The sequence below is a fragment of the Passer domesticus genome, chromosome Z (assembly GCF_036417665.1).
Source record: "Passer domesticus isolate bPasDom1 chromosome Z, bPasDom1.hap1, whole genome shotgun sequence".
NCBI lineage: Eukaryota > Metazoa > Chordata > Aves > Passeriformes > Passeridae > Passer > Passer domesticus.
The window spans coordinates 48736203-48760331 of NC_087512.1; the positions used below are offsets into that span (position 1 = coordinate 48736203).

General features: G+C 51.4%; 1 protein-coding gene and 1 long non-coding RNA gene across 2 annotated transcripts; both read left to right on the top strand.

The window, feature by feature from the left end:
• Positions 1 to 1142: 1142 nt before the first annotated feature.
• LOC135290776 (serine/threonine-protein kinase PAK 3-like) lies at positions 1143 to 7918 on the top strand. The gene is made up of 5 exons (XM_064404712.1): positions 1143 to 4021; positions 5151 to 5263; positions 5788 to 5905; positions 6544 to 6643; positions 7076 to 7918. The coding sequence occupies exons 1-5, from the start codon at positions 3992 to 3994 to the stop codon at positions 7309 to 7311; spliced, it is 597 nt and encodes a 198-aa protein (XP_064260782.1). The 5' UTR covers positions 1143 to 3991; the 3' UTR covers positions 7312 to 7918.
• A 12242-nt stretch (positions 7919 to 20160) lies between these two features.
• Positions 20161 to 23132, top strand: LOC135290193 (uncharacterized). The gene is made up of 5 exons (XR_010352901.1): positions 20161 to 20573; positions 20704 to 20824; positions 21409 to 21989; positions 22346 to 22460; positions 22813 to 23132. It is a non-coding gene; the product is annotated as an uncharacterized LOC135290193 (long non-coding RNA).
• Positions 23133 to 24129: the final 997 nt, after the last annotated feature.

Sequence of the window (24129 nt, forward strand, 5' to 3'; positions counted from 1 at the left end):
GCCTGAGCATCCAGCATCAGTAAGTGGCAGCTCTGGGTAGTGCTGTGGCTGGAGCAAAGCATAGCTGCAAGTTTCTGATCAGACAGCACTTCCCATGCCTGGCTGAAGATGCTGAGGGCTGGAATCTTTTCCAGCCCTTCCCCCAGTCAGTTAGGCTTGGAAAAGGGGAGTGGAAATTGGATTGTTCAGACATCTGAACAGTAGGCAGTAGGCACCTTCCTACTGTTCTGAAAGGGGCTGTGAATTTGTCTTAGCAAGAGACAAGAGGTAGCATTAGGATGTCTTTGGATGCTCCTGGGGTACAAGTGAGGCCCTTGGTGGCCAGTGGCTGTGCAGGCTCCCTGTCCCCTGTGAGGAGAGCAGTGCAAAGATGCAGTTCAAAAGCTTGCAGGATATGAGGTGGCACTGTCCCCAGGAGGGACCTGGCCCTCCCCACAGAGCAGCTGTCAGTAGCTAAAGGAAGAGCTGAGCTGCAGCAGGGCCTGTAGCTGAATATAGGTAAGGTTGTGAATGACAGGTTCTTTCCTGTCCCTCGTGCTGCTGACTGTCCACAGAGCACAAGGGCAGCGTCAGCACCTGCTCTGGCTGCCTCTGTACCTGAGGAAGAGGCTGAAGAGGAGGAAGGTGCCAATGAACCTGGCCCTGCTGTCAGCCCAGGGCTGGAGCAAACAACACCAGTAAGTGCCCCCTTTGAGTAGCAGCGTCTTTGGTGTCATTTTGTCCATCATGTAAAAGTAGCTTTTGGATTTTGTGCCTTGAGCTGTTGAAGCAAGCTGCACAAGCTGGGAGGTGAAGAGCCCTGGGTGTGGCCAGCAGCATCTTCCTAGGGGTGTGCATTTGAAATGAGATGGGAGGGGCATCTCTGCCAGGCACATTTGTGACCCAAATTCATTTCTTGTCCCAGAGCTCCACCTCCTCTGTCCTGGCAGCTGCAGGAGCTGCAGCTGAAGGCTGGGAAGAAGGCTCCAGTGCCCAGGCTGGAAGCTCAAGCACGAGCAGCTCATGCACCTAGAGCACAACTAGCTCCTCTGGCAGCAGAGAGCAGCAGCGAGAGAGCACAGAGGACAAGTGCCTGGCCATGCTGAGTAGGTCCTTTGTGATCCTTGTGTGCCGGAGCGGTGCCTTGTGTGTGCGTGTGTCGGCATGAGCTGTCCCACCTCCTGCTCCTGCTCAGCTGAGTGCCAGGTCCTGAGGCCTCCACACAGGACCTGTTGTTGTGCCCTGAGGTGGTGAGGGATCAGCGGGGTGTTGCTCCTGCCTCTGAGAGCAGCTCGGCCTGGTTTGGCTTTGCCTGAGCTTCCCTGTAGGCAAAAGGCCAAGCAGAGCTTGCTTCTGGCTGAGCAGGAGGCTGTGACCTCGCGAATGAGTAGGCCTCAAGGAGCTCCTGCGGGGCCCAGCTGCTGTGGGCACGGCCAAGGTCATCTTCAGCACTCAGCCTGTCCTAAAGGCTGAGGGGCCTCATTCCTGAGGCCATCACAGTAGCTTATAACATGAGCTGCTGCTCCTGAAAGGCTGAAGGGCATTGTTTAGGCAAAGTCCTGCTTAAAGCTGGACATCTGGGCTCTGCTGGAAGCACACTATTCTTCCTGTTCTGGAGAGAGCAGCTGATGATAAAAATTGATGCCAGAACCCAAGATGCCTTTGATGTTTGCAAGGATGAAAGCTTGTGTTGAATGTCACGGAGTGTTCATTGCCAAGAACAGCAAGGTTTTGTTTTTCCTGCTGCCCTTAATGTTTCTAGAAAACAATCATTTCTCTTGGTTAGAGTTTTCTGATCCCTGTCTCCTCTGACTGTTTCTCCATGTGCTTAGATTGCAGTTTAGACTTTTAGTTTAGTGCAGGCCATCTGCGCTGCAGGGCTGCTTGTCTTGCTGCTGCTGTTTTTGAGGTGGTGCTGGTGCGGTGGTGTTGTTGTTTCCCGACTGACTGAGTTGAGAGGGCCCAGTGTCCCAGAGAGTGGGGCTGCCTTTGTGATCTGCTGCAGGGTGTGATCTCTTTTGAAGTGAGCATCTTTCCTTGGGCTTTTTACAGAGATGCTGGTGAGCAAGGGAGATCCTGAGGCGAAATACACAGAAGTGGAAACTCTTGGCAAAGGGTGAGTGCAGCCACAGTTCCTTCTTCAAAGCAAGGGGCTGTGCGTTTTGCTGGTGTCACATCTCCCTGGAGTGACAATCTCCAAAGCTGCTCAGACACTGCGTTAAGATGATGCCTGGTGATCTCTCAGTGCTGGCCAGCATTTATACCTGTGGTCTAAAGGCACAGCATAGACACCGGGATGCTGACAATGTCTTTCCTGCAGCAAAGAGCAGCACCTGGCAGATCTCCTGTCCCTCAAGTGTGTTTGAACCTGTTTGCCGCTTTTTGTAGGAGAAATAATTTTTGAGTGTCTCAAAATAATACAAAATACGTGGGAATGAAAGGAGGAGAAACCCCATTGCCTCAAAGGTCAAGTTAGCTATCAGGAAGCAGCTCTCGGTAACATTTCTTTCCTGTATTTTGCTGAAAACAAGATTCAGTGGTCAGGATGACCACCACCTAGTCTAGAAGCCAAAAGCAGAAATGAAAGCAGCACCTCTCTTTTGTGACTGAGGTGGCAAAAGACAAAGCTTCAGGGGAATGCCCAGTGCCAATGCACTCTAGAGGAAAAGGCATCATTTGCCTGATGGCAGACCCCTCATGGATCCTGTGGGGTTTAGGCCTTTGCTGCAAAGAATCCACCAAGCTGTTCCCCTTGAAAGCCAGCTCTGCTGACTGTAGATGGGATTGATTTGCAACATTTTCTCTGTACCATGTGTCCTGGTTTAGGGCAATTTTGGGAGGAAACCTCCCGACAGGGCCCCTCCCAAAAGGAAACCCACATGGCCACTGCCCCCAGCCGGTGTGGGAACAATTTCCTTGGAGATAAGTGGAAAGAAGTTGTTTATTTAACAGGCAAAGCACTCCCCAGCACACAAAATGAACAATACTGGATGTCAAAACTCATTTGCTGCTCTGAAGAGATGGCAAGTTCAGAAAGTCTCTCCTGGGGTTTGTCACTGTGTTATCTGTCCCTCCAGTGCTGGGAAAGGCTGCAGAGTAGGCCCTGGTGGGCTACAAAGTGTGAGCTCTCGATGTTTTGCCGGGTCCCAGTCTGGAGCAGGTTCGAATGGTTCCAAGAAAGGGGAAAGAAAAACAGTAAAGGGAAAACTCAGACTGCCTTAGCCAGCTAAACTAACTAACTAACTAAAAAGCAAAAGGAGTGTGGTGCTCTACCCCAACTGTGCCTAGACAACAACACTGGAGTTCCGTGTTCCAGCAGACTGCGGGGCAGAGTGCAGTTGATAACAAAACTCTGTGCTCCCTCTTCTCCTGACACCTACTGTCTGATCCAGTCTTGGAGGCACAGAATATAACATCCAGCATAAACAGAACATGTGACTGGGGGTGCAAGCATCATAATGTCACCCCAGAACAGAAGCCAAATGTACAAGAAGTCACCAGAAAAGCAGAGTCCTTCCAGTGTCAGGTGCACTGAAGAGAAGCAGCTGCCAATGGTTCTGGACCCAGAGCACAGCTGTCTAAGGATCCTGTGTTTTGAGGACTTCTCCATTTGTGTGTGCAGCAAGGGAAGCCTTTGCCTGCTCTGGCTGTGGCTGGACACTATTTTCCCTGCAAGCTGGAAAAGGAATCTGTGTCTAGAGGATTTCCTCCAATGGCTGTTACAGGGCTTCAGGCTTCTCAGAAGGCCTGAGTGGTGGTGCTTGGGTTTAGCAAACAGACTCCAAGGAGAGATGTGAGAAGACCCAACTGGTAAATTCCTGGAAGAATCAGACACATGGACAGATAGAGAAAAGAAAAAGGAGAAAAGACCCAGAGAAGAATCTGTCGTGTTCCACTTACTGTTTGCCCAAGGACTTTTTTCCCGTTGGACTGCAGTGTTTTGCACTTGCAGGGACTAAAGGATATCTTTCTCTGCTGCTGTTTTGTTTCTAGGGGTTTCGGCACTGTGTGCATGGCAGTGGAGTCTGCCACAGGAGAAGAGGTAAGCGTCAAGCAGCGCCGCAGCTTCTGCAGCTCTCGAGTGCCCTCCCCTCTGCTGTGAGCTGTGGCTGAGCTTTGGGTCGCCAGCAGAGCTTTGCTGCAAAGGCAAATGGAGTGCAGAGCAATGTTTGCCTGCCAAATACAGTGGGGACAGATTTTGTCCTTCCCAGCTGCCCCAGGGGATGCAAGGAGGCCAAGCGGTATCGTTCAGAGGAGGACACGCTGGCTGGGTCTAAGTGCCCAGGTGGTGTCTCAGAGCATGGCACTGCTCTTTGGGGCTGCAGGGTTCCTGAATTCTCATTTCTGGCTGTTAGCCAATACATGGGAATCGTGCTGGTAGTTCTGTAGCCACCTGCAGTGCTGCCCTTGGGATCTGTACTTAGAGAGAGAGAGGTCTGCAAGGAGTCTGTCAAGGGCCTAAGCCCTGCTCAGAGCCTGGGGTACATCCCTAAAGGATCCAGGCTTGGGTTATTTCTTTTTACAGTCAGGCAGTAATTGCAAATATCAGTGGTGTGAAGTAAAGTATTTTAGTGGAATGAAATGCAAATTCCTGAAGTGAGGAAGTGCTAGGATTGTCTATTTTGTCCTTAATGATGGTTTCATCATCATGGCATTTTTTCTGTGAAATAAGTAGGGTTGTATTTCTTAGGGGGAATAACCCTCAGGATGATTTTAGGACAGCATTGTATCTGTCCTGTCTGTAAGAGTTTGCTTTGTAGTTGTGCAATGGAGAATGCCAGTGGTTGCTGGAGGAATGATCAAGCCCCCTAGAAGTGCCCAAGGTTTCCCAGCACTTTTGCTCCATTTTTACTGGCACAAAATGGCTTCCTGCTTGCAAGAGGTGTGTCAATGACAATGGGAATGATAAAGTAAGGCCCTGGGGGAAGACGGTGGGCACAGTGAGTGTTGTTAGAGGTTTGAGGTGGAGAGCTTAGACCCTGTTTACAAGGCAAAGGGTATCTGTCTCTCTGTCCAGGGAGGTGCCCAAGCAAGCAGTCTGATGTCCAGTCACAGGGCAGTTTGGCCCAGCCCAGCTGGGCTACGGTCATCCCATAATCACTGTCTCCATCTTCGCCTTGTGGACGTGTGCCACACACTTCTTTGGTTCATGGTTTTCCATGTTGTTTTAGGTGGCCATCAAGAAAATTAGTCTCCTGCAAGGGAGCAGCAGTGAGCTGTGCCTGAATGAAATCCAGGTCATGCGTGGCACTAAGAATGCCAACCTTGTGAACTATGTAGACAGGTGAGTGGTTCTGCTGTCCTGCCATGAAAGGTCATTCACATCCTGCAAGCCAGAGGTTCAACCACTCCTTTGGGCGCTTGCAAAAGAGGATGGAGCTGTTAATTCCTGTTTCTGGGCTGATTTACAGCATCTTGGAAGGAGATTGCATTGGGGCTGCATTAATCTTTCCTGGCATACCTAGTGTGAAGGGCGCTTTCAAAGACAGGACTGGGCCCTGTCTTACTGAGCCAACAGCCTCCAAGTTCCTGTCCTCTCTCCACATTGTTTTGTTGGGTTTGGGGTTTGATTTTTCCCCTGGGTTTGAAGTGCTAACAAAGCACTGTCTATTGTATTTCCCTTGGCCTGTTGCATTGGTGTGGATACCGAGCTGTCTTTTACACTGCACAGAGTTCAAACCCTGTAGAGCATAGTGAATGACTACTCACTTCCTCCTGTGTTCCTCTGAGAGAGACACAGAAAACAAGAATCCACCAGGTCATGTAAGTGCATGCCTTCATCTCCATGCTGTTGTTTCCTCCTTTCAGCTACCTGGTGGACGAGGAACTCTGGCTCGTGATGGAATACATGGACGGAGGTTCTTTACATGATGTCATCAGGGAGACTCACATGGCAGAAGGAGAGATAGCAGCTGTCTCTCGGGAGGTAAGGGATGGCGCTTGTGCTTCCCATGGCTTGGTCGGGATGGTCCTTCCAAATGGGTGATAAGGAGAGGAGAGATTTCATCTTCCAAGACTTTCTCTTATGTCCTTGGCAGTAGCAAGACCATCTGAAGTGCCTGCCAGTGTCCCTGCCCTTCTTCTAGCGTGTTTGTGTTTGCCTCTCTAAACACTTCCCTGATGCCTGTGTGTGCTGCATTCCTTCCCTGTAAGGGCAAAGGTGATGGTGGCGCAAAGTGAAGCAAGGGGCAAAGACAAAGAGATACTCACAGGACTCTCCCAGAGCTCAGCCTCAAAGGAGAGCCTTGCACCCAAAGTGGTGTTTGCAAAGGCATCCACTGCTGTCTGGCTGGAGAGAGCACAGCCACTGCAGCAGGGCTCCTTCAGCCTGTGTTTGCCGAGCACTGGCCAGAGGAACAATTGCCCCTTCTCTCTCAGAAGCAAACACACCCTCACTTAGAAAGGCACTGCTGTCCTCGTGGTGGAGCAGCAGGCTCTTGCCCTTGCCAGCAGCCTGTCCTGCCATGGCTCACCATCCCCCAGGAAGTCGGTGTTTCAGATGTGCCACTTCCCTGCTTCTGGGATGAAATCCACTTAGGCTCGTGTTTCTTTTTCCTCTCTCAGTGCCTGCAAGGCCTGGATTTCCTGCACTCCAATCAAGTGATCCACCGCGATATCAAAAGCCACAACATTCTCCTGGGCTTGGATGGATCTGTCAAGTTGGGTGGGTGTTGCTGGCCAGGCTCAGCCGTGGCGGGCTGCGGTGTGGGGCTGCCTTTGGGTGGCTGCCAGTTCCCTGCAGAGGGGCCTGTGGCAGTGCAGGCTGCCCTGCTGCAAGCACAGAGCACAGCCACAAGGTGCAGAGAGGTGTTGCTGGGAAGAAGGGCCCAGGAGTGGCTTTGGGTTGTGTGTGTCCCTTCCCAAGCAAGGCAGTTTCAGTCTAATAGCTTCAGGGACTAAAAGCCACTGCCTGAAACTGGGGACTTTTGCTAAGTGGCCAATTCTGTATTTCCTCGGCTGCAGGCTGAGGAATGGCTGTATGGCCCCTTTACAGCTGGGTTCCACACTGCATTCTTGGACGTTGGTACAGTGGGGATTTCTTTTGTTTGCTTTCCTAATTCACGCTGGCTTGATCAGAGTGGTTTTTCCTCCTCAGCTGATTTTGGCCTTGCTGCTCAGCTCACTGCTGAGCAGAGCAAACGGAGATCAGCTGTTGGGACTACTTACTGGATGGCGCCAGAAATTTTCACCAGGAAGCCCTATGGCCCCAAAGTGGACATCTGGTCTTTTGGAATTGTGGGGATCGAGATGGTGGAAGGAGCGCCTCCGTACCTGATGAAAACCTCCCGCACGGTACGCTGCAGCTGCTCTCAGATACTGCTGTCACCCTGACAAAATCTGCTCCCATCCTTCTGCCTGGGAAGCTTGCCAACACCTGAAAATGATAGGTTCCAGGCTGCACAGTCTCTTGTGCTTCTTGGCCAGATCATCCCCTTGCCATTTTTGTGCATGAACAACACCAAAAAATCGTGATGCCTTTTGCTTGGCAGAAGCTTTGCCTCAGGGAGCAGGGAGCAGTGCTGAGCTGCATTTTGTGGAATAATCCTTGGAAATAGTAGAATGAGATGGAAGTCCTTCTTTTAAAATGCCTGAAGAGGTGGTGTCAGTGCTCAGAGAAGCAAAGTGTGCTGTTGCTGATGGAGCTGCTGCTAATTCCAGCAGCCAGTGAAATCAGGGGTCAAGGCAAGAGCCTTTGCATACTGGACTGGCTATGGCTGCCTCTGGCTTTGGGTTGTTTTAGTAGGGCTAGGAAAGGCATCTGGCACCCTGTGGCAGGGAGTAAAGTGCCACTGGAGAGTGGAGCTTGTCCAGTGGGGTCTGTGTGAGCAGTTTGGGGTGCAAAGGAGACAGGTAGAGTGTGGCATTTCCTTCTTCTCTAGGTTCAACAGCTGATAAGCACCGGGGCCCCCCCGAAGCTGCAGAAGCCCAGGCAGCAGTCGGCGTGGCTGCGAGACTTCCTGCACTGCTGCCTGGAGAGGGACGAGGACAGGCGCTGGTCTGCCCAGGAACTTCTGCAGGTAAAAGGCAAAGCGGCTGCACGTCCTGGATGTGCAGACAGCATTGCACAGAATGCCCTCCTTTCTGTATCTTTCTGGTAGCCAGAGAAAGCCTGTTTCAGCCTGTGGGGAAAGTAGAAGTTCATTGCTTCTTTTTCTCTTTGGGCAGCATCCGTTTGTTACATCAGCCAAGCCGACCTCCACCCTGGTGCCTCTGATCATGGCCACACAGCAGTTTATGTCTGGCAGGAGATACTAGCCCTGGAAGAGGCCTTTGTTGTTGTTTGTAGTTTGTAGTCTGTAGTTTCTAGCTCGTAGTTTGTAGTTTGTTTAGAGTGAATAAATACTATAATAAATAAAATCTTCACTGTGTTGGAACTTCTCTTTGTTCTCACCTTGTGAATAGGCTCTAAATTTCTTCTGAATGGTCTGGTGTTTCTCCAAGGTGGGAAGACCCATGGATGGGGTTTGTGACATGGTTTGTTTGTGAGCAAAGGTCATCTTCCTTCATCGCCTCCAGGCCACAACCTCTTGTGGAGATACAGGCTTGCAGCTGTGACTAGAGGAGCAGAGCAGGACAGAATGGAGCCGAGCAGTGGTGTCACTGCTGGGGATGCTGCTGTGCCTGTGGTTGTGTTGCAGCTCTTGGGAAAGGTTGGGAGTGTCTGTGTTGCTGTGGGCAGAGGGGGAGGGATCCAGGCTTCTCCACAGTATCAGGCACAGGTGAGTGTCCAGTGGGAAGGCAAGTTCTGCCATGGGAACTGAGGCCAACATGAGGGAGTGAAAACTTGTTCAGTTTGGATCTGTGTGAGCCACTGTGGACACTGCTAGGGGACTTCCTGGGGCTATGCCCTGGAACAATGTTCCCTAGAACTTTAACCTCTCCCATGGAGTCCTGTTTTTCATTTCAATGTACAGTGATTATTGAAAATTATTGAAAATCATTTACTGTGTGATGTTTGGTGTTAAGTGACAGTATATTTGATGACATTTAAATTCAAATTTAGTTGCACAATATTTAACAAACTTCCTTTCCCAGTTTTCCTGTTGTACCCCTCACTTCCCTGAACCCACTATCCCTGAGAAGGAGAGGATGGGAGATGGAACCTGCTCAAGAGCACAGGTGAGCCACCAGTCATCTGCCATCTCCCCTCCTTTTCTGTCCTCTTGCCAGGACAGCACTGGCCATGCCAACCTGGAGTCTACCCTAACCCACTTTCTGACAGCCCTCAGCCCTACTCTTGCCTTCCTACTGTATTAGCCATTCCCCATTTTTGTTGGAATTCATGTTTTAGAGATCAAACTTACAATGAGATTTCACAATAAAACAGCCAGAGGACCGACTCTGTTGCCCCCACAGGAGACCTGTTCCTGGCCCTGCCAGAAGGTCCCCCACAGGCCAGTCTGCCGGGGTCGGCTGCCAGTGGTCTCTGCCCCAGCACGGGAAAAGGTGGTTCTGGGCAGGCCGCACTCTCGAAGAAGGAGTCTGGACTCTTGCTTTTCGGTCTTCAGTTGAGTTTATTGTTCCTTATCTACAAAGTTTTTCTGTCTGTCCAGCCGAGGTCTGATCAGCAAGACAGCCAAGGGCACTCTCTCCCGCCCATGGGGCGGTTGTCTCTTTTCTAGTAAAAACTACGTAGAAGATATTTACCTTTAATTTCCAATACTTTTCGCCCTTGTTGGCAAGTGCACTTTCCCTATGAACCAATCCACACATGCCAACATCATCCTGAACGTGGATGCCAAGGAGAAGAAAGAAGAAGGACAGGACATGCCCAAATTCCTCCATCTTAGTACCCCTGACCCCCATGTACAGAATTTCAAAACCCCCCTGTACAACATATAAAACCCCCCTGTACAGTGCGTTATAATTCAAGTTTTATCAAGTGAGTATCTTCCCCTCACCATTCAGGCCTGAATTTCTCTCATTTTCTCACATTCAGGTGTCTTTGGCTTCCTGCCAGGGTCTCTGAGACATCCAGGGCATCCAGAGAGATGCTCTGGGTTCCGACACTAGTCCTCCATCAAAGCTTTTCTTTTGATTTGTGTGTTTGGTGAAGGGCACAGGGGAAGGTGCCACCACAAGTCCTTTTGATTTTCTGTTCTCTTGTTTTGTGGGTGAGTGAGGGGGAATGGAGTGGCAGGGAGCAACCTGGGTCTCAGGGCTTTAGAAGCAAGGGGGAATGGAAATCAAATTCTCTTATTGTTTAGCTGTGCTCTGCAATATGAACCCACCTGTTAATTTAAATTGTCAAGTTTAGTTAAAGTCTATTAAGTGTTGTGTTGTTTTTAGTTAAGACAAAATTATTATTTTAACTATGATTGTTATACATTTAATTATAAATCAAACAAAAAAGGGGGAGTCGTGGGAGCTTGTGCTGGAGGGCAGGGGCCAGGAACTGACCATACAGCCACACATCAGACAAACAACGACCAACACCAAGCCTCAGGAGAAGAGAAGCCACAAGGGATGACACCCAGACAACTTATGGGGAGCTTCTCATGAAGAGCAGAGGACTCTGGATTGGGAGTGGCCATGCAGATCAACAGCCTGCCTGGACCCATCAGGGCAGAGGGAAAACAGGTGATGGCTTTGGGATGGGCACCCAAATCTGCCTACACTATCCCTCAATGCACCATCCAGCACCAGGAGAAGCTTTGCTTCATTTTTTCAGTATTTTATCCAATTACTTTTGATTTTTTCTTCTTGCTACCTTCAACATCTGTACATAGTCCTCTCATTCCTTTGATGTTTCTACCTCTTCCTTTCTTTGCACCTTCCCCTCCCTAATTGTCAGCTGAACTATTGACAGATGGCTTTTTTCACCCACTGGTACCTGATGTGCCAGCAGCAAAATAATTCTCATTATTTTGCCCCTAACTGCCTTCTCATTGGGGCACTGTCACAGCTGGCAAAGCTTTGGTCTTTCATGTGTTTTTTGGGCAGGAGGTGGGTGAGGGCAGACCAAGTGACTTCCTAAGGCCTACAATGCCCTGCAAGCCAGACCTGTTCTCTTTCAGGCAAATCTTCTTGGAAAGGACGTCAGAATTCCATCATGGAAATGAAGCACTGTTGACAGAGGACTAGACTCTGAAAGGATTTGAAAGGGGAGAGGAAGCTCAGCTTGCACATGAGCCACAAGAAGCTTTCTCCCCACCAGAATTTTGGCATCACAATAGCAGTGCTCCATGCTGGCCATCTCTCCCCAGGATATCCCCCACGTGCACGCCCCTCCTGCTGGCAATGGGCTCACTTTGCTGTCTTGTGGGGCAGAGAAGGGAACAGGCACCCAGAGAGGGAGCATTTCACTGTGTTTCAGAAAATGACAGCAGAGCAGCCTTCCTCAGCAAAGTCATCTGAAATGACTTAAGAGTCCTAATAGTCTGGAACGCCTCAAAGGTAGGGGTCAAAGATACAACAAAACTCAAGAGACTCCAACCTCCTCAGCATATCATTTCAGTCAGGGTACTGGGTTCAGGCCAAATACCATTCCTGACTTTACCTAACCCTTCAGTTGTTCTCAAACCCAAAATCCTTCTTGTCTTTTTTCAGCTTAACCACTTATGCCTCTTTGTCTACAGCTGGAGAGAGCTTTCCAGCTGCCACCTCTGCTCCTCTGTCAGCACCTTTTCTGTTTCCAGGGGCCACCAACAGTTTCACATGCCTTTCTTCTGCACAATTACGCTGTATGCATCCCCTACCATTACTACACGCAGTTGTCTTGGTGGAGTAATTTTGTGCTTTGCTCTGAGGAGATGGCAAGAGGTCTAAAAACTTGCCGAATGTCATAAAAACCACAGCTTTGGAGATTTGATCAAAAATAGGGTGTTTATTTAAAGGGGAAAAACAAAGGGGGGGAAAGAAAAAGAAGAAAGGAAAGAAAGAAAAAAGGATAATATCGCAGGCCTGAGGATTGAGGAAACCTTTACCCAAACCGGCGTTTGGCCCCAAGACAAGAACCCAACGGCCCTGCAATGAATGCAGTTAGTCTGCCCTCAAATCTGGATAAAGGTCTTTAAAAAGAGATATTGACCGAAGTCTGTAGTGGGTGGTCCCCTGCTGTGGCTAAGTCACAGTCCAAGGAACAGTAAAAGACAGCAAAGGCAGCTCTTCAGGTCTGGTTGCCCCTTTGATATTCTCTGTTTCAGCTATGAAATGAGAATCTCTATCTGATGACATTACAAAAGGAATTCCTAATCTTAGTAGTTTTTGTTTTATTATTACTTGAGGTGATTCTTAGGGTTGGGTTTTTTGTTTGTTTGTTTGGGGTGTTTTTTGTTGTTTGTTTTTTGTGGGTTTTTTTGTTGTTGTTGTTGTTGCTGTTGTTGTTGGGGTTTTGTTTTGTTTTGGTTTGGTTTGGTTTGGTTTGGTTTGGTTTGTTTTTTTTAATGACAAGAAAAAGCCTCTGGGCATGCAGAAAATGGGTCCACTAGACTGCAGCAGGATTCATGGCTGGACAAGGCCATGACATTCTCCTGTGGGAATTGGAGAACCTGGCCTGCAGTCTACAGAGTTACCCTGAAGACCATGTACTGTCCCCGGAACAAGACAGACCATGTGCTGTCCTCAAACAGATACACCAAGCAAGAAGGAGCATTGTGCCCAGATGAAGCCAAATGCCAAGCACACACAAGTGGGAACTGCTAATTTGGCACACCTTAGCTAAAGATGCTTATGGTGTGACAGCCAATCAGTAATTAACATGCATGTGTGAATGCAGCTACTGAACCAAGGAGCATTAAGCATTAGTGGCGTGAGACAGTGTCTAGGGAAGGATAAATGTGCCAAAGTTGCTTAACAGAGCAGAACAGCATGTAGCCACAAGGGCTGTGAGTGTCGTTCCTCGGCCGACTCTCCGTGGGACCCTCTTCCCTTTGGCGCCTGTGAACAGGGACTCTCTTTGCTGAAATGCAGTTCGCTTAAATGCAGTTCCCCTAAATGCGGAAGACTCCGAGCATCAGGTTCCCAGGCACAGCAGGAATCTATGGATGCACTAATGGAGCACTAACATTCTCACCCTGCTCTATTTACTTTACATTTGAATACAGGCTGGTAGAAGGAGAGATCTGGCTTTGATTTCTCCCCAAGTTACCTGTTGCACTTTCAGCTTAGGAGTACATGTAAAATGCAGCTAATCACTCTCTCTACCCATGAATATTCCACCAGTGGACTGACATAGAGAAACATCCTTTTTCTCTTTCTACCTTCCCAAGTGGTGCCATAATGAACAGGAGACTTGCAGAAATCACACAGAAAATCACCACAATTGCTGAAATTAACACTCAATTCCATGATAAACGATTGTGAGAAAACACTTGACAGCATCACTGAACAAACTCAAGCTTGGGAGAGAAACATTCATTTTAGCACTGATCAAGGGGAAAGAAAAAGAAATGCTGTAAAATTTCCAAGTGGAAGATAAGGAGAAAGCCAGGAAGCACAGGAAGAACAAGGCCCTGTCAGATGAGCTGTGGAAGGTAACTTTGTGCCCCAGCTCTGTCAGAGGACGTTCCCTGTCATTGGTGCAAGCAGCTGGAGACAGAAATACTGCTTGATTTGGGGGCCACAGTCTTGGTAAGTGCAGAAGTGGTTCAATAACGTGACATGAGGGAGTTCCCCCAGAGCAACTGGGATGCCTGAAAGAAGTGAACAGCTCACCACAGCCCGGCCCCTCAGCTGCTTTTCCTTCTGACCCTCCTGGGGAGGCTCTGACATTTCCTCTTCCCTGATGGAAGTGCAGCTGCTGCCAAGGGAAACGTCCCCATACTGACTCAGTGTTCCCTTTGCTTCCCAATGTCCCATCTGCTGTCCCTGTCCAGGAGAGCTGCTCTGCACGGGAGGAAGAGACCCAGGGAGAGCCTGGGAACATGGGGGGCTGCAATCCCTCCTGATCTAGTTCTGTTTATGGATGGGTAGAGTTAGACTTGGATAGTTACAAGTGTAGGGATATTTACATACATTGACTGATATTTGTATAGGTGTCTATGTATGTATATTGTTATATTGTATAATGTTATATTGATGCATGTATATTGATCTGTTTACATCTGTAGTTATATTTACATACTTGTACATTTGTGTAGGTAGTTCTATTGCTGGAGTTGTATGGATTTTTTTGAATCGTCCATTGATATTAGTACATTTATGTTTGTTATGTGTGTATTATATGTCACATATGGAATAAAATATGTAGTACATATTTACATCTATATATTCTTATGGATATGTATGTATTTACTTCTACTTAAATATATATGGAGTTGTATAGTTCTAAAATTGTATTTATTTAGTTCTGAATCTAAGATTCTTTAGAGAGGGATATTGATATTCCTGTATTTGTATACAGACTGTAAAGTGGTAGTAATGTGCAAAAAATTTCATTGTTAAACTTCAATTCATACTTGTGTATAGTGAGTTGTTGTAGAAAGTTGCAATAAACTAAACTTTTTAACTGAAGTTGATATTTGTATATATTTACAAAGCAAAATTCTCACAAAAAATTAGATTTTAAACTTAAATGTATATTTGGATGTTCATACATTGGCAGGACAATTGTAGCAAATTAAAACAAATTTAATTTTTAAACGAAAGGGTTTTTTATATATTTCTACATTACTAGTGCAGGTGCAGGTGTAGCTATCTGCAATAAATGCAATGATTCAATTGAAGGAAGTGTAGATTTGTGCTACCCAAAGCCAGGAGCAGATGGAAATGCTGCAGGATTGGGCCATGGAAATCCCCGGCCATGCCCAGCACATGCCCCACCTGCACTCAGGCTGGGCACGGGCAGCGCAGGTTTGGGATGGCAGCAGAGCCACACGTTGGCTCAGCACTGGCTGCCAAGGCCTGCTGAGAAAACTCCGGGACTCCACTGAGAGCAAAACTCCAAGCAGGAGCCACCTGGAGAGGACAAATCCACCCCCCATCCCACGGGCAGCTCTTTAGGAAGAGCTCCAAGTGTCCCCCTGAAGCTCATCCCAGAGCCCAGAAGCCAACAGGGATCCCGAGCCAGCTCTGCTGCCTTTGGTAGTACTTGGGCTGGAGAACTGGGAAGCAACAAGTTCTGACAAGCACTGAAATGATGGAAGCCCTTTGTGTGAAGTTCCCTGAAGGAACTCCCAGGGACACAGATGCTATAATAAGTAGTATGAGAATACACAAATGCAGTAACACCAGGAGATGGTCTGTATGACCCACAGGCAATGGCTGAGAAAAAGATTAAGTCTATATTTTATATCTTCTATTTATTATAGTATCTATATTAAAATATATAGTATGTAGTCTACAGATGATAAATTACATATATAATCAATTCATATGTGTTGTGTGATACATTTTGACATATTTTGATAAATATTTTTATTTTGTATAGATTTGATATGTTCCTCCAGCCTGGAGAGTGAAGATGTACAGCAGTCCAAAACCTTCTGCCCACACAGCAGTCAGCCCCGGCTGTGTGCATGCACACCCACCCACTGTCCTTGCTCTCCTCAGCACTTCAGGGCTGCTGTTTGCACAGAACTGGGATGAATTTAACTCAACAGAGCCACGAGTGAGGTGTCCAGCTGGTCATGAACACTCTCAAATCACATTATCACATGTCCTTTCATTCCTGCTGGGCACTGAGGAACTCTTAAAAGCACCAAAGACACAGAGAAGAGGTGAAAAAAATTGGCATCATGCTACTGCTGGTATCCTCATGGAGGAAAATCTGTTGGGTTTCTTAAGGTCATAGCTTTCCAAAAACTAGGAAAACTGCTCAACACTACAAGCCCAATTGTGAGTGGTTTCCTTGACTTGGCAAAGCTGGGATGGTAACAGTGGACTCTGTCCTTGGCTCAAATCACCTGCCCTCACCTGCAGACAAAAGCACCACCACCAGCAGAAGCTACATCACTCAATTTTCTCAAAAAACTGGGTTAAATTTGGGAGAGAAAAGGAAAACATATCAGACACTGTGGATTAATGACAGGACTCTGTGAAACAGTTGCAAAGCAAAGGGCAGCAGCTTCTCTCTGGGACACTCCTTGTGCTCCAGGGCAGCCGGGCTGTCCCAGCTGCCCAGGACCCGGCGCTGCGTGGGCTCTGCAGAGCTGCACAGCGGGGAGGCAGCTTCGGGCACCTCAGCCCCTGGCCAGGAGTGGCTTCTTGCTCTGGAGGGCTCCCTGGGGGCAAATGCAGGCTGCTGGCCTTCTGCTCTTGGCCCTAGCCTGGCCTTGCAGGGCTAATCCTGTTCCCTGTCTCAAATGTGCTAAAGACAGACTTGTTTGTTGCCAGCTCTGCACAGCATTGATTTGCACCACAAAATACTGAAGGACTGAAGGCCAAACTTCAGACCCTGGCTGAAGCCTCAACAACAGAACCTGAGCCAAAGCTGCCTTCTAGGTGACCCTTCCAACCAAATGTTCTGTGTATCTGCTCCTTAACCAAGTATTGCTATCAAAAGGATCAATGCATCCATTCACTGGGGAAACACGTCTGCACCTTTCTGCAGTAGGAAAATGGACAAGGCCACACCTGGCCCTGGCTCCTCCTTGAGCCCTGGGCAGGCTCGGGGAGAAAACCAAGAGGAGAATGAAATCAGATGTCCCCCAGCAGAAGCTGTCACGTTGCCTGTCCAGCACTGTCAAAGCCGGGCTGCTCTCACAGCGCAGTCGGAAGCCTCGTGGCTGGCAGAGGTGGAGGCACCGCAGGATTTCCCAGTTCCCGGCCGTGGCTCTCCAGGGCTTGGCTGGGACAGCTTCCCCCAGCTGATGTGCGGCTCTGGATGAAGGGGAAAGCATTGGGGTATCTGCTGATCTATCTTTCTTAATCACTAGAGGCAACCTTTTGTAATAATGCTGGGGTGCATTGCTTGGCTTCTCCTCTTCTGACTTTCTTGCATTTTGCATTACAGTAAATGACACTATTCCTCCAGCTGGTGTCTGTGTCTGCATCTCTGACCCTCCCCACCATCAAAACAAACACACAGCCAGTTTAGGACCAGACCTGCCTCTCTGCCAGCCCATCTCTTGGAAAAATCCCTGATGGCCATCTCTGCAAAGGAAATTCTCACTTGGCAACTTCCTTTTCTGCAGGTGGGTGAGAAAAGGAGCCACTCCCAGCTCTGGACACCTCTGGAAACCAGCTTCTTTCAGCAGTCACAGCCCTGAAATATCAACCTCCTTCCTTAACCTGACACTGGGAGCTCCCACCAAGAGGCCTTTTGTCCAAGGATGCCCACAGAAGAGCTCGAGGAGGGAGCAGTTTGGAACACAACTCCTCCAGAGTTTAAACCTGCCTTTACCTAATGAGCACACACCAACCTGTCCCAAAGGGAAAGTAGGCAGGAAAGAGAAGTGCCTTTCCCACAACAGCAAACATTTTGATTTCTTTTGTTCCAGCTGGAGAGTGGAGAGCATGGCCTACACCTCAGTTTGGGAAGGAACCCTGGGAATTGGCCTGATCTGGGAGCCTAGCAGAGGGAATTTTCCTAAAGACATGGAAAAGATTCTCTGGAAGCAAAAGATTATGACAATATTTCTGCAGGGAAAAAAAAAAAAAAAAAAAAAAAAGAAAAAAGAATTGAAGCATTTCAAGAAGTTCCCAGACTGAAATTTGTGTCCCAACATGACAGCCCCAAAGTCTCTGTGGTGTGTCAGGAAGCTCAGGAATGAACCTGCAGGGCTTGGATAAACATCATTGGTGTGCGTCCCCCAGAGCACAGGCAGCTCCCCAACAAGACTTCAAGGCTGAGGGACAAAGCTTCCCCCTTCAGCTCTCCACAGCAGCTCTAGGGAGTCTCTCTCCATTGCAAGGTCTCCTTTGTCAGTCTACAGTGACAAGAGCTGGCTGCAGGAGGCATTTGCATTGGAACTCTCCCCAGATGGGGGGAAGAAGAGGCGATTCCTGAGGAAAGAAACGTGCGACACCATCTGGGAAGACACCAGCATGAGTCCCCCACAACTCTAGGCCATTAATTGGTGCCCAAAAAGTAGGTAATAAAACAGTGCTCCATAGTGTGGGGCCCATAGGGTAGGTATTGGTTTGTTCATCACCAGTAGGGAGGGGGATAGCTCCACCACAAACTCACTCGCCTGTTCTTCACACAGTACTAGTTTTATACTTCTTTTTTTTTTTTTTTTTTTTTCCTTCATGGGCACATTAAACTTTCCTAACCTTCATCTTGTAGCATATTTTCTAATTATAGGATTTAAAAGCCCTGGTGGCACACTTGCAGTTTCTGCACGAGGTGGTCATCACTCTCCTGCTGGTCGTTTTGGATGAAGGCTCAGAAGGCTTCCTCGGGCTTGAACTTCTCACCTCTCATTTCTGCACAGTCTACGAGATTGTCTGCTCAAACACCAAGTGGTTACCGTTTGCAGTTAGCTTGCTCTGCTAAATGTGCTGATTTCTAGAAAGCGCTTCATTCCCAATCCCTGTTACAAAGGAAATGCTTTTTTTGGCACAGCTACAGCTTTTAGCATAGCTCAAGCATTTCCTCATTGCCTCAGCACCAAAAAGAAGCAAAGTAGGAGGGGGCAAACCAGGGACGCTGATGGGGCAACATTGTCTTCTTGCCCAGGCATTATAATTCCTTGGGTAAAGCAGCATCCATCCATAGGCCAGCACTTTAGCTTGGATGACAATGCTGACAAACCTGCTGCCCATCCCTGCTGCTGTAGCTGACTCGAAATCATGAGAAATGTGCCAACTCTGCCAAAGACTGGCAGACACGGTGAGATAAAAAGAGCCAGTCTGCTGAAAATGAGACCAAATGAATGTTTTCTAATGCCCCCTTCTCATCCTTTCCCCAGCCAAGCCAGAGCAATGTCCTTCCTCTCTGTCACCGATGGTGACCCAGGCACGGGATGCACAGTGGGGACAGAGCCCGCAACTGCTCCCAGTGCCTTCGCCACGGGCTTCCATTGCCCTGAAATGCCGTGCCGGGCGCTGCCCTTCCGTGCCGTGCCGTGCCGTGCGGAGCCCGGCCAGCGCCGGGAGCCGCCCCGCCCGCGCTGTGCCTGCGGCCCCGGCTCTGCCGCGCTCGTCCCCGCCAAGTCCGGCCCGCGCCGGGGCCGCGCTGGGCGCGAGCGCAGCGCCCCCCTCCGGCCGCGCGCCGCCGGCGCAGCCGCGGCCGTTGCGCCGCGGGCGTTGCGGCCACAGGCGGCGATCGGAGCCATGGCGGAGCTGCCGCTGCCCGCCGGGCTCAGCGCCAGCGCCTTCCCCGCCAAGCTGTGGCGCCTGGTGAACAGCCCCCGCGTCCGCTCCGTGCGCTGGGACAGCCGCGCCCAGGGGCTGCTCGTCGACCGCTCCCTCTTCGAGCGGGAGCTGCTCGGCCCGGGCCCCGCCCCCGGGGGCGGTGGCGCTGGGGCGGGGCCGGTGCCGCGCCCCTTCAGGGCCACGCAGTTCAGCAGCTTCGTCCGGCAGCTCTACCGCTACGGCTTCCGCAGGGTGCCGTGCTGGCTCGGCGCGGCTGCGCCGGGCGATGCCGGGGGCTGGCTGCACTTCAGCAGCCCCTGCTTCCGCCGCGACCGCCCCGACCTTCTGCTCCGCCTCCGGCGCCGGAGCGCGGCCGACAGGCGGCGGCCGGCGGCGGGCCGGGAGGGCCGCAGGCGCCCGCCCTGCGGCTCCCGGCAGCTCCCCGGGGCGCGGCCGCTGCCGGACGGGCGGCACGGGCGCGGCCGCTTCCAGCCGCTGCCCCGGGAGCGGCCGCCGCTGCCGCCCGGGCGCCCGCCCAGCGGCTTCCTGCTGCTGCAGCGGGAGCGGACGCTGCCGGACGGGCGGGAGCTGCGCAGCCCCCAGCCCGGCCGCCTCCAGCAGCGCCCCGGGGAGCGGCCGCTGCTCGCCCGGCGCCCGCCCTGCAGCTTCCACCTGCTGCACCGCGACCGGCCGGTGCCGGCCCGGCGGGAGGGGCCGAGCCGCTTCCAGGAGCTGTACGGGGAGCGGCCGCCGCCCGCCCAGCGGGAGGTGCTGGCGATCCCGCCCTGCGACTTGCTCGGGCTCCACGGGGAGCCGCTGCTGCCGCTCGGGCGGGAGGGACCCCCCAGCCGCTTCCAGGAGCTGTACGGGGGGCAGCTGCCTCCTCTCGACCGGGAGGTGCTCCGGCTCCAGCCCTGCAGCTTCCAGCAGCTGCACAGGGAGCAGCACCCCCAGCCCCCGGCTTTTGACCCACGAGGTAGGAAAAGAGTTGTAGCCTTGTTTTTCCCAAACATACTTAAAAGTGACCGTTTGAAGTATTTTTCCACAAGGCTCTGTCATTCTCAGCCAGCAATTGTCAAGCCTATTAGGAAGGGGAACCTAGAAGGCCAAAAAATTCTCTGCCTTTTTGTTCCTGCTTGCTGCCTGTGATGTTTGATCGAAGGCAGCAATAGAGCTCTGTATCCCAGAGCCACATTATGGAGCCTGACCAATGGGTTTGGATTCTTGCAGCCACCCCAGGCACTTCAGCATCCAGTGCTCCACCTGGCACTGCTGGTGCAGCATTAACAGCCTCCAGCTCAGCCCGTAACACACCTGAGGAAGAGCAGTCACCAGCAGTGGATCTTGCCTTTGCTGTGGAGCAAATGATCCGGGAGATCAGGAGATCCCTATCTGAAAGGTCTCCCTCTGCCCAGGTAACTCCATTGGAGGGGAAAGGAAGAGGCTGGGCTTACATGGAAAAGAAGAGAAACTTGCATCCCTGATGTGATTCCAAGAAAATACCAAATGATCTTGAGCTTTCTTTCTTTCCATTGTTCTTTCAAGGGCAATATTAATGCTGTGCCTGAGTCTTCAGGAGGTGAGCCTGTGGACAGAGCTGCAGCAGAGGAAGCCTCATCTGGCACGGAGAGCTGCAGGAACAGTTCCCCAGAGCCCGAGGAGCCTGGTAAGGACAGAGCCCCCCTTGGTTTAGAGAGGTGTGAGATGGCTGCTCGGAGCCTGCCTCTGGCAGCAAGGGAGATGAGCAGAGTTGAGCTCCTGTCTGCAGGGCTGGTGCTTCCTGGTGCCTTTAGTTCAAATCCTGCACGGGCACAACCTCCCCGAGCCCTGCCCTCCACGCTTCTCCAGAGGCTCTGACACTGAGTCCTCTGCTGTGGCAAGGGAGCAGGGAATAAAGCTGACCTTGTGGGAGTTGTGTCACCAAGCTGGATGTCCCAGTTTGGTTCATAACTCAGCCCCACCAGCCTTCAGCTTCAGCCATTTCAGTGGGGACTGAGGTCTCTCTGTCACTGAGACTGTGTTTCAAGCTCAAGACTTTGCTGAGACTTTATCAGGATACTTAAACACTTTACAGAGTTCAGTTTTGAACCCTTGGAAGGATCCCTGTTCTTTAAAGAGCAGGCTTCAAATTGCCAAGTCAGAGTTTGCCTTTCAGGCCATCTTTTACAGTCCCTTGTAGAAGGACAATTGGTGCTCAAGGAACATTTGCACAAGGGCCAATATTGACTCAGTGTTCCCTTTGCTTTCCAGATCACATGTGACCGACCTCTCCAGGAGGGCTGGCCTGTGTGGCAGGAAGAGACAGAGGGAGAGCCTGGAACATCGGGCAAGTTGAATTCCTCTGTCTCTAGTTATATTTATAGATGTATATAGTTATGTTTATTTATCTAGGTAGTGTATTTATAGATTTATGTGATTATATTTATCTGTATAGATAGAGATCTGTACAGCTAATTTATTTTTGGTTTTACTGGTATATCGTTATAGCTTTAGATATGTTGTTGTAGTTATAGATGTGCACAGTTGCACTTATACCTGTGTATAGTTACATTTACATATATACATTTGTAAATGCCTATTTATATTTGTATATGGGGGTTTAGCTACGTAGATTGATATTTATATACACCTTTTTTTAACCTCTTGCCCTGTTCTGCTTTCTCGCTCACCTCTTGCTTTCCCCCTGTGCCCCCTGTGTCCCCTCTCCCTGGGCTGGGTCCGAGCTGGCGGCCGGGCCGGGCGCAGCAGCAGTTCCAGCCCCGCGTGTCCCTGGAGCGCTGGGAGCTGCTGGTGGCCCCAGGCACTGTCCCCTGAGGAGCTGCTGAAGGACGGTGAGACTGAGGGGGCTGAGGGGGCTGAGGGGGCGGTGGCGCTGAAGGGACGGTGACCCTGAGCTGCTGTTGGGGCTGAGGGCTGTGGGGCAGCCCAGGGCCATGGTGGCACTGAGGTGACAGGCAAGTGGCACAGGCTGAGGGGGTGGCGGGTCTAAGGGGACGGGATGGGTCAGAAGGGACTGAGGGGGGTGAGAGGACTGTGAGGGGCTGGAGAAGCTGAAGGGGGCTGGGGGTTTGGCGAGAGCATGGCGGGGCTGAGGGGATGGAGGGGCCAGATGGGAGCACAGAGGGCTCCGGGACTGCAGCTCTGCCAGGCCTTGGAACCAATTTCAGAGCCTCCACTTTTGCCACAGCTGTAATGACCACAAGGACAGCTGGAGACTGCCAGGAGCCAGCAGAGAGAAGCCGAGGGCCAGCAGTAGGAGCAGTGAGCGGGGCCCTGCTGCTGCCAGCCTGGAGAGAGCCCAGGTGAGGCCCCAGGGCCGGGGAGGCAGGGTGGGGCTGAGGCTGGCGTGGGCTGTGGCCGTGGGCCCTGCCCGTGCTGGGGCTGCTCAGCGCAGCTGCCCCGGCTGGCACAGGGGCTGTCCTTGGGCAAGGCAGCTGTGCCGGCAGGGCCCGGGATCTGTGCCGGCTCTGCCGGGCTGCCGGGGCTGCGGGACGGTCCCGCCGCGGCTGCGCTCACCACAGCCCGGCCCGCTCGGCTGCTTTCTCTTTCTAACCCTCCTGGGGAGGCTCTGACATTTCCTCTTCCCTGATGGAAGTGCAGCTGCTGCCAAGGGAAATGTCCCCATACTGACTCAGTGTTTCCTTTCCTTCCCAGATGTGCCATCTGCTGTCCCTGGCCAGGAGATCTGCCAAACTTCATCTGCAGGCTCAGAAGAACCGGTGTCCTTCGGCCACCCTCAGTTTCCTCTGAAGATGGGATCACCTGCAGAGCAGAGGGGACCAGCTGCAGCTCCAGGCCCAGCTCTTGCCAGTCACAGCTGAGCCTGTGGCAAGCTCCAGGAGCTGCTGCCATCTCCCTCCCTGTTGGTAGCTCACTCCCTCCAGTCCCCAGGCCCCGCCCATCCATGTTTTTCCCTCCCAGCTCACCCCTTCGCTTTGCCTTCCCTTATTAAACAGTTTGGCTTTTTCATTTGACTCGTGGATCTGTCCATGGAGCTGAAGCAGCACAAATTCTGAGCCTGGGGACACGCAGGGCCCTACTGCCATTCTCTTCTACGCCGTCATCTGTGCACGGGCAGGAAGGAACAAGGGTAGCTCAGGCTACAAAGGTCCCTGTCCTGCTGCTCCAGTTGCACAGCACTGTGGAGTTAAAGGTGGTGCTGAGCACGCTGAGGGGAACAAGGACCCTGGGTTTTAGAAAAGCCAGCTTGAGTATGCTCTTCCATGGCAAGCATCCACCAAGGGCAGAGGAGCTTGCGATGCTGGAAGTTCTCACCAAGAGCTTCCTGAAAGTACAGCAATGCTCCATGCATACACAGGGACAGGAAGAGGGCAGAACCAGAGACCATGGTGGCCTAACAGTGAGCTCTGGGTGTGACTCAAAGCAAATGAAGCAGCAGCAGAGGCGCGAGCGTCCCAGTGGCCGCAGCGCTGTCAGGCAGTGCCTGCAGGCTGGGTGCGCTTCTGGCAGCTCTGCTCTCCCCACAAGTGAGGAATTGCAGCCCCTGCCTCAGGCCCAGTCAGAAAGCCAACCAAGTGAGACCAGAGGCAGGGGACCTTCCCAGCTCTCTTGGGCATGGCTGCAAAACAGCCACTGCGTCTTCCTGTGCCCGTGTTTGGGGTGTGCTGAGCCCAGAGCCGGCCAGCTTGTGCTCTGCTGTGCCAGGAGCGCTCTGGGCGGGCAGAAGTGCTGTGTGCACAGCGGAGCGTCCTGCAAGGGGCTGACCAGAGCCTCCTGCGGGAACAGGGCTCCGCTCCCTGGCTGGGAACAGCCTGCTTTTGCTGCCCTGAGCGCAGGCAGGAGTTCAGGCACGTGCAGAGGCAGCGGGCAGCTCGTGTTTGTAGGGGCCCGGGGCTGCGCGCCCAAAGCGACGCGTGGGCGTGGGGAAGGAAGTGACACAGAGCTGGGGGAGGGAAGATGAGCTCGAGCTGGAGTGCCTGTGCTGCAAGGAGCAGAAGGAATTCAGCCTTG

What these genes read in the sequence shown, in the direction of transcription:
- LOC135290776 (XM_064404712.1), top strand. Translation starts at nt 3,992, where the DNA reads ATGGCAGTGGAGTCTGCCACAGGAGAAGAG. An exon ending in CTTGTGAACTATGTAGACAG is followed by an intron (nt 5,264 to 5,787) that starts GTGAGTGGTTCT and finishes TCCTCCTTTCAG; the next exon opens with CTACCTGGTGGACGAGGAAC. An exon ending in TAGCAGCTGTCTCTCGGGAG is followed by an intron (nt 5,906 to 6,543) that starts GTAAGGGATGGC and finishes TTCCTCTCTCAG; the next exon opens with TGCCTGCAAGGCCTGGATTT.